At 30.3% G+C, this 9,759-nt stretch overlaps 1 protein-coding gene across 1 annotated transcript; it reads right to left on the bottom strand.

The window, feature by feature from the left end:
* Positions 1 to 380: 380 nt before the first annotated feature.
* LOC126773525 (circadian clock-controlled protein daywake-like) lies at positions 381 to 9,149 on the bottom strand. Its single transcript, XM_050494472.1, has 5 exons — positions 9,010 to 9,149; positions 5,054 to 5,294; positions 1,851 to 1,990; positions 1,164 to 1,307; positions 381 to 835 (listed from the first exon to the last, which is right to left on the bottom strand). Exons 1-5 carry the CDS (start codon positions 9,062 to 9,064, stop codon positions 678 to 680), a joined length of 738 nt encoding a protein of 245 aa, XP_050350429.1. The 5' UTR covers positions 9,065 to 9,149; the 3' UTR covers positions 381 to 677.
* Positions 9,150 to 9,759: the final 610 nt, after the last annotated feature.

The raw sequence follows: 9,759 nt of genomic DNA, 5'->3' as shown, positions 1-9,759 counted from the left end.
TCAAAAGGGAAAGGAGGCCTTAGCCCAGCAGTGGGACATTAACAGGCTTTTATTGTTGTTGTTATTGTTGTTCTTTTTTCAAACTGCTCCCGAAGTCGACTAATAACAGAAGTAGGTCGTTTTAAATAATAAATAAATAATTAGCTCAGAAATATTTTTATTGACACACAAAAAATATTTCACCATTCTACGTTATCATTTTCAATGACAATGTTAACAATGGTTGAAAATCAATATTATAGAAAATAATTTTGTGCCTAAAAGTAGGCAAAGAAACTTCTTTGGTGCCTTAAAAAATAAACACTTTTGTTTTAAAAATATATTTCTATTAATAACTTTAATTTAACTTACACTAAACTAAAAATATACGTAACGACTTGAGTAAAATACATTATACAAAATTATCACATTTTTAATAAATTAAGACAAATAGCATTTCCAATAAATCTAACACTTGATACCTATCAACGAAATAAATAAAAGACAAAACGTTTAGTGTTTTGAATTTTAAGTATCTTTTTCAGAAAGCGCCATTTAAAAAAGTTATACTTGATAGTATTCATGTGTTCAAAATTGTATTTTTTGCGCTTGTAAGTAAAACGTAATCAAGTAAACAGTTACGTTGTAAAGTATTATTCGTTGATCAAAAACGATCAAACATCAATTGATATTAAATATTAAGCATCAACAACTAAAATCTCATTTAATGGTATTGTTCCGAATATTTTGTTGAAAAAGGCTTTAACGATGGCAGCACTGCTCTCTTCAATAAGAGGGTTGAGGATATCCAGGACGACTAATGGGCTGGCGTTGAAAAAAGCTGCAGCTGACGATGCTGAGGAAATAATGAGAATTTAATGTATATATCTTCTGTTACAATGATAATAAATATAAATAAAAAATAAAATAAATGTATTACAATATAATCTATTTACTTCTATTAGGATTTATAGTTCACGGATCTCGATATTAGACCTCCTAATACTTTATATTATTTCTACCGAATAATTGCAGCTTCATAAAACAGCAACATTCAATTAAAATTTTGCTATTCAAAAAAAAGTTTATGTCTATTTATTTTAGTCTTGCTTACACATAAAAAAAGTGAAAACTTTTGAAAAAAAAATGGCAATAACCTTGAAATTACATTGCAAATTACTTACCAGCTACAGGTCTCTCCGCATCATCGATGAAGACTTGTCCATTACCGATCTTGAGTTTGGTGATAATTTTATCGGCTTGTAGGTACTCGACACCATCTTTGATAATTGGTTTTGCACTACCCTTAGCAACTACAGTTATTCCAGCTGTAATAATATGTAATGTTTTTATACTTTTGAACAGGCATGTATTACATACAATACACATTGTATTACATACAATATTTATTTCAATTAAGCACAAGAAGGAAGATATTTTAAATAAAAATGTGTACTTTCATAAATACGATCTTTTCTTTCGAGAGAAATTACCAATCTGATCGTGGATTCGGAAAATACATTAAACTAAAATTTTAATTCTGAAATATTATTTATGAAATAGATTTAGGCGGTCGGGCAAATGAGCCACCTTTGACCATTGGTAAGTTGCCACCACCATATATAGCACGGTAAGAAATATTAACAATTCCTAATAACCACCAACCACCTTTTGAACTAAGATGTTATGTCCCGTGGGGTCTGCCTGTAGTTACACTGGTGGACTCACCCATTAAGCCGGAACACAAAAATACAAAAGTTTGCTGCAAGGCGATAGAATATGTGCTGAGTAGGTGGTATCTCCCCTGGTGGGCTTTGCACAAACCACCATGTCTTTTTATGAAATAAAAAAAAATCATATAATAATCTTACTAAAATTGCTTCTGAATTTTCCTTTGCCACTTATGTCGAGGGTTAGGATTCTGGAGCCGCGCACGTCATACTCGGCCGTCACTTCTAGCTGTGGGATCGTTAGTTTCACTTCACCCACGTACTTGTTGTTGAGGTTCAACCTGTAAATAGTAGTATTAAGTATCATATAGTTTTATTAAATATCATTTCAATCTAATAGTGCAAGTCACGAGACGAATAGTAGTTATTTTATTTATTTTTTTTTGTTATAAAAAATATAGTGGTAACAAACCATAACAGTGCAACTCAATGAACCATTAATTGTTGTGATAGCGAACAGAGTTAAGCAGTGATTGATTTTCGGAATTTATGGTCACTTTATGGTAATTTCTACGACCACAATATCAATTATTACGCTACGATATATTTCGTCGATGAAAAATTTTATTAACTTTCCATAAGTTATCTTGCACCTTTGGGTACTGGAAATTTAAACAACAGTATCGAAAAAAAAGTTTATTAGAAAGAATTTATATTAGAAAGGATGCTAGTAGCGATGACCGCTGCGATTATTAATTGTTAAATTATAGCTCATTGATTCAAATCTATGTTTGAAGCTTTTATCATTTGATTAAAGTACTGCAAGCCCGATTTTTTTATAGTATAGTAGGCGGACGAGCACATGGGCTACTTGATGGTAAGTGGTCACCAATGTTAACTATCGCTTACATCGCCAATGCGCCACCAACCTCGGGAACTAAGATGTTATGTCCCTTGTGCTAGTAATTACACTGGCTCACTCACCCTTCAAACCGAAATACAACAATTTTTTATTCATTTGACATTGGTCATGATACACATTTCGAAAGTGCCGGAAACTTTTTGTTGAGTTACTGGCAATATATTCATTTAAAAGGATAAAGTTTCCTTAAAGTAAATCATTTATGTTATATACACATGACATGATTATCTGCTTAAACACAAAACAGACTTAAAATAAAATAAGAACCCAAAGTTTAATTTGTAATCATGTATTTTTTTCACCCAGGGATGGTATTAAATGGGAAATATATATTTTCCATTTAAATTTGCTACTCGACCAAAAAATAATTTTCCAAATCATTTCATAAATGATGAAGTTCTGGGGAAAAATGTGGAAAGCTCCTACCTTTTTTTGGAAGTCGGATGACCTTTAGCTGATATAACGAAAATACGAAGAAATTCCACAAAGTTGTTGTAAATTTAGATTTTAGTTGTACATACACTTATTAGGTATTTTGTATGAAATTACAGTGTTTATGTAATTCTGTTGCTATGTATAACCGCAATTTCGTATTAAAGTAAATAACATAAACAGCTCATGCCATTATTACGTAAAAATAATTTAAAGTTATTTTGCACGTAGTTCAATGGTTGGAAAACTAGAAATAATTTTATTATATTCATAAAGATTATGTTCTAAGCTACTTTAGTTAGTAACCGAACATTATAAACATAACAACTTATACATACTCTGCTAATTAATTATGGTAAAAACCCGTTGTTGATTTATTTTTATTGTTTGTTTATGTATAAGACATGATTCTTGTTCTTTAATATAATTAAAGCTTTTGTTCAATATTATTAGATTAACATTATAAAAAAAACTAAAAATACGCTTTTGTTATTATAACTAACAGTACATTAGTAAAAATAAACCAAAGTCAGCCCTAAGATTCCCTAATAACCATTGATGTTTAAATAGTTCCGACAATTCGAAGTAGGTTAAAATCTACTATCTATGTTTGTTTACATAATTTGTTAGTTACATAGAAGTGTAGGCAATCAATTTATCTAATGTCCGTTTAAATATCCGTATTTTATAGAATAGTACATGTTATGATACGTGCTGACTGCCTCGTTGGTCTAGTGGCTTGATGTAAAGCCGCATACCCGGAGGACCTGGGTGCAATTCACAGGTCGGGCCAATAAAAAGTTATTGAGTTTTTCTGTCAGAAAGCCCGGAGTCTGGAAGTTGGAAGCGTATACAGTCCCGTGCTTCGGAAAGCACGTAAAGTCGGTGGTCCTACGCCTGAACTCTTTCCGGTCGTGTCTATGATATCCTCTTGGCCGATTTAACCGACGACTAGGCACATGCGCAGGATATATGTCAAACATACATGCACTATCTATTCCCTCGCTTTCATAATCCGATGGGTCGGGAAAAAGTTCAGGCCGGTTTGTGTACTGCCGGTTGATGGCTGTAATTACACTAGTTCAATTACTCTACAAATGAATAAATGATACGTGAGATGTAACTATACAGAATTACTTAGCAAAACAAATACATACAAATTAAGAGCCAAGCCTACGAAGTTTATAAAATAATGCCTACTTACATACTGCAAAGCATTTGTTACCACGATATATTTTTAGGTAAATATCATTAAATATATAACAAACAAACGGCTCTATATATCCGTAACAGCCTGTGAATGTCCCACTGCTGGGCTAAAGGCCTCCTCTCCTCTTTTTTTGAGGAGAAGGTTTGGAGCTTATTCCACCACGCTGCTCCAATGCGGGTTGGTAGCTCTATATATGTATGTTTAAATTATAACTTTTATCATGCTAATCGAATGACATAGTTAATGTAAGCAAATAAAAGTTTTCTGTTTAAAGCATTAGTATTATATACTTTTGTATGATATTTCGTTATGATATAAGTGACGTTACCCTTACGTATTAGCGGTATAAATAATGCGAGAAATTGCAATATCTAAAAAGATTCAAATGAAACAACAAATCAGTAGAGCGGAACACTGAACTTGTTAGTAAACCGAGGAAGTTATTAACCTACACAGAAAAAATACTTAATCGTTTTGTTTATTGATAATATTATTATTTATTTTATATTGGTATGGTAGTATTAATTATTACTGTCAAAAATACTTTCTTGCTTGAGATATGAGGATATTATAAACAATAATAAAAATAACAACAATAATAATAAAAATTCGGATCGGCCTTGGATATTTTTTTATAACAAATAACTGCATTAAGTTAAATAAGAAATGGGTGATCATTTTCATAATAGCCCGAATATTCGGCTAAAATTCCCCTTAATCATACGTTTGATTATTTAATTAACATTTAGTTTTTGATATCTTCTAAATTATGTCAATCAATATATATAAATATGTTCGTGTCATTACGTACAGTAAATTGACAAAAAAAAAATTACTTACTTTACTTTCTCAATCTTAAAGTTAGATGCGCCGAACGCCTTCATGTTCTTAATAGTAGCCTTCAGTCTTAAGTTAGAGGCAGTTCTGTCCAGTTTCAATGTTGGCACATTGAAAGGATCCAAGGCCGGAACGTTTACTTCAGGAATACCATTTAATAGCCTTGGCTTTACTACGTCAACTGCTTTTAAAATACATTTATCCAATTCTGGGTCATTTCGTTTGCATTGTGGGAAGTCGTCCGCTGGAAAACAGAACGGAAAATCTATAAGTTATTTGAATGAATTTTCTTTAATTACTATTCTACGTTATACTATATTTATATGTAAATAAAATAAAGCTTTAAATAAGCTTTGCTAAATATTTTACTCCTTGGAACATTTGAATTGATTATTAAATAAATATCAAACGATACGATTAGAGATATTTTGAAAAAACTGTTTTCCGATCTAAACATAACGAGCCATATACAAGATTATCTGTGTATATAGTTCTTATGCACTTACATATCTACAAGCGTGTGTTTATTCAAGTTAAATAAGAATTTACGAAGCTTAATAGAATTCGTAAAGTAAATACTAAGTTTGTTTACGTGCATGAATCTTCAGTAAATATAAAGTTACATTTTAACCGAATAACTATAAAATTTAACACAAATGCGTTCCAATATTCCAAATTTGATCGCGAACAAATATTAAGAAACATAAAAAACTACTTATAATTCTAATCTTTCGTCAGCTAATAAATTTCATTATAATTTATTTCAAGGAGATCTAGATTTCATTATAATATATGATATATTACCAAAATGTAAAAAAAGCTGAGAGGTAAGAACGCGTGAACCTTAACTGATGATCGTGGGTTCAAACCCGGGCAAGCAATACTGAATATTCATGTGCTTAATTTGTGTTTATAATTCATCTCGTACTTGACAGTGAAGGAAAACATCGTGAGGAAACCTGCATGTGTCTAATTTCATTGAAATACTGCCACATGTGTATTCTACCAACCCGCATTGGAACAGCGTGGTGGAATAAGCTCCAAGCCTTCTCCTCAAAAATGGAGAGGAGGCCTTAGCCCAACAGTGGGACATTAACAGGCTGTTACTGTTACCAAAATGTCAACGTTACTTATGTCGAACATCCAAAAAGTTATAAAACGTGTAATAGTAAAATTTAACAACAAATTGCAATTTATTCTTTATCTACGTAATCTCCACTTGATAGATCCAAAAAGAAAATTCTAAAAAAAAACATCTTAATATTTTTTTTTTCAACCTTAACACGAACTAACTATATCACGCACCGTGTTATAAAATTTTTACTATATATTGATCAGAATTAGTATAAAGTTACCTAAACAGTTTTCACAACAGAGGTTGCTAAACAAAGCTTGCCTCCAGTATTTCTTGTTTCGACATATCCCGGTCGACGACATATCCATATTTTTGTTACGCAATATGTCAGTTTCATTGTAGGCAAATTTTATTTGCTTGTAATTATATAACTGTTAAATAATATTTAAGTTTATCAATACTAATAATATAAATGCATAAGTAACTCTGTTTAGACAGAGGCAGACATCTGTTATGCTTTCACGGCTAAGCCACTTAACTGATTTTGATGAAACTTTATATGAATTTTCAGTTCATGTTGTCATAAACAAATGGTTACATTATTATTATTGTTATTGAATAATATCGGCGGTGACGTCATTTACTTCAAGACAAAAATCGCCATAAACATGACGAGTTTTGTTAAGTTTTGTTTTTATATCCGTACTTCATTTTCTTGCTAATAGAACGTTTCAGCCTGTAAATGTCCCACTGGTAGGCTGCTGCACTCTTATTGATGAGGCGATTGTAAGCTACCACAATATTTATAATTGTAGAAATAAAATTAAGCACATAAAAGTAAGCGTATGCCATTCTACAATATTTTTTAATAAAGTCAAAATCGCATACTAAGTTAAATATATATCAATAGCACCTCTTAAATTGTTTAATTCTAATGTTGACTATATCTGTTCACGTGAAGTTCGATTAAACAATTGACCCTAATATTTTAATAATGTTGGTTTAAAATTGTTTCAAATATAAAGATATAACATTTTTTTTTTAATTAATAATTGGATATTATTTATTAGAAATAGTTTAAAATTAATAGTTTAAAATTTGATTGAATTTGCGAAATTAGATTATTTTTTTTATTATTAAAATAAAATTAATACTTACTATCATAGGATATTTTTATTGAATTTTTAACAATTGCATATTGAAAATTTATGTTATTTGTATATCACTAGTCCAGTAAAAGTTTATTATTATTAAATACTAAAGTAAAAAATAGTTAAAATTAAAGTTTAAAACGTACTGTAAAGAGTAAGTTATTAAGTTAACAACGTGTGTACAGTTGCAGACATTTGACGAGCCGTTTGACATGGTTTGTAGATACCTGACGCCGAAAGTTGTGGGTTCGATTCCCACCCAGGATGGACATTTGTGTGCATGAACATGTCTGTTTGTCCTGAGTATGGTTGTAACTATCTATATAAGTATGTATTTACAAAAGAAAAAAGTAGTATATGTAGTATATCAGTTGTCTGGTTTCCAAAGCACAAGCTCTGCTTAATTTGGGATCAGATGGCCGTGTGTGAAAAAAAAATGTCGCACTTATTTACTTCTATATAATTATATTATGATACTTAAAATATTATTCATATTATCTTAACACAATATAAACTAAGCATATAAGATAAAAGTCTTCTTATACAATATTTAGGAAATTAGATCCTTATAATGATCAGAAATTACTTTTTAATTTTTATGATTTTATAATAACTTAGTTATTTTCATATATAACCATTCTTTTATGTAATGTTTTACAAATATATTTGAATCATTACAAGATAATTTTTTTTATAGAACTGGGAGGTGGACGAGTATATGGGCCACCTGATGGTAAATGTTCACCAATGCCCATAGATATTGGCATTGTAAGAAAAGTTAACCATAGCTTATATCGCCAATGCGCCACCAACCTTGGGAACTAAGATATTATGTCCCTTGTGCCTGTAATTACACTAGCTCACTCAAACCGGAACAATACAATACAAACAATACCAGGTACTGCTGTTTTGCGGTAGAATATCTGATGAGTGGGTGGTACCTACCAAGGCGAGCTTGCACAAAGCCCTACCACCAGTGTAGATAAACTTTACCAGCACATTATATATTGAGTTATATATATTAATAATCATTTATTTATATTCAATCGGTTATTATATGTTGCTATGAGATCACATATATTTTTATTTTACATATATTCTGTGACTGGTAATGTTTGAATTTAAATAAATGTATCGCGTGAACAAACAACGCTTTTCATTTGTCTCCAAATAAAGGTTTATATTTAAAAAATAATGATTCTACTAGTCACATCAAATATTTAAAAAAATCACTTTTTTTACTTATTTGAGCTTTTTATATGATCCCTCGGAATCCCTCTCATTTCTTAGCTATTATCTCTTGGGCTGGTGTAATTAAAAGTGTCTACTGGTTTTCACAAGATACATTTACAGACATTATTTAAAAAAAAAACCTAATTCATTTAACGATGCAGTATTGTTAGATTCTTATATGAACATAAATTAAAAATATATATTTTTTTTCTTAGTTTATTTTTTGCTGTAAGAATTTAAAATTACGTATGGTAATCAGCTAAGCAATTCTACAAGAAAATTTGACATTAAGTGTCCCAATCATAAAATGATCAAAGCCGACTCTGGTTACACTGGTTAATTAATTTAGAGTATTGTTAAAATATTTTTTAAACATTGTCGCAAATCGCTTTTTAATATTTCACGGCGTGTTGGTCCTTACAGAATAGTTCCGCATGACATGAGTTTGTTATTTAGGTTCTAACACGTTAATAGCATAATAAATAAAATAAAAGACTTACGTATAATTTTTGTGGACACGACTGCACACACAGCAAGTATTATTAGGACCTTCATAGTTCAAATATGGTCTAAATATTGTTTTATTACTCCACTAAAAGATTGCAACGGGCAAGCGTCGGTAAGCGAGTGTTGGCCCGCGCAGCAACTCGCAATATTTGTATGAAAGTAAATGCGGTCTGCATCGAGGCTGTTGAGCAATTGTAGAAAAAAAAATCTTCGGGGTATTTTGAAGACATATTTTAATATTTGATAAAGTAACTTCCTTATGTTTAATTTATTTTTTATGCCTGTTAAAAGATCAACATGAAAAGCCTTTTGTCGTTTGTATTAAAACATAAAAGAATATTCTAAAAAAAACTTAATCCTTTATACGTGTGAACTACATAGCCTTCCTCAAACATTATTACTTAACAATCAGTATTACTTTTTATTACCAACGCTTACAAGCGATTTTCCTCTTATTATTAAATAAATAAATAAATTATATTTACATTATTTATTGTTTAGTCTCTTTGATTGTTTAATTTTATCCTTTTATACGTAAGTAGAACATCATCGTTACTATAATATTAATTTTAAAGCTTGCTAATTAAAACAATTATAATAATGCAATTAACCATTTGGTATTTAAAAATCGTATTTCATCGTTACAATTACAAAAACATTATTTCAATGTAACCCCAAAAAGAAAAAAGTACTTCGTAGTTCCGTAAAGTATTATATAAAGTCTGTGCATTACAGCTGACCGA

Source organism: Nymphalis io, chromosome 2 (genome assembly GCF_905147045.1).
Source record: "Nymphalis io chromosome 2, ilAglIoxx1.1, whole genome shotgun sequence".
In the NCBI taxonomy this organism is placed as follows: Eukaryota; Metazoa; Arthropoda; class Insecta; order Lepidoptera; family Nymphalidae; genus Nymphalis; species Nymphalis io.
Note: the sequence above shows the minus strand (reverse complement) of the source record. Positions and strands in the feature narration are given on the sequence as shown.

What these genes read in the sequence shown, in the direction of transcription:
- LOC126773525 (XM_050494472.1), bottom strand. Translation starts at nt 9,064, where the DNA reads ATGAAGGTCCTAATAATACTTGCTGTGTGTGCAGTCGTGTCCACAAAA. An exon ending in TTTAAGATTGAGAAAGTAAA is followed by an intron (nt 1,991 to 5,053) that starts GTAAGTAATTTT and finishes TACTATTTACAG; the next exon opens with GTTGAACCTCAACAACAAGT. An exon ending in TGCGGAGAGACCTGTAGCTG is followed by an intron (nt 836 to 1,163) that starts GTAAGTAATTTG and finishes TTATTTCCTCAG; the next exon opens with CATCGTCAGCTGCAGCTTTT.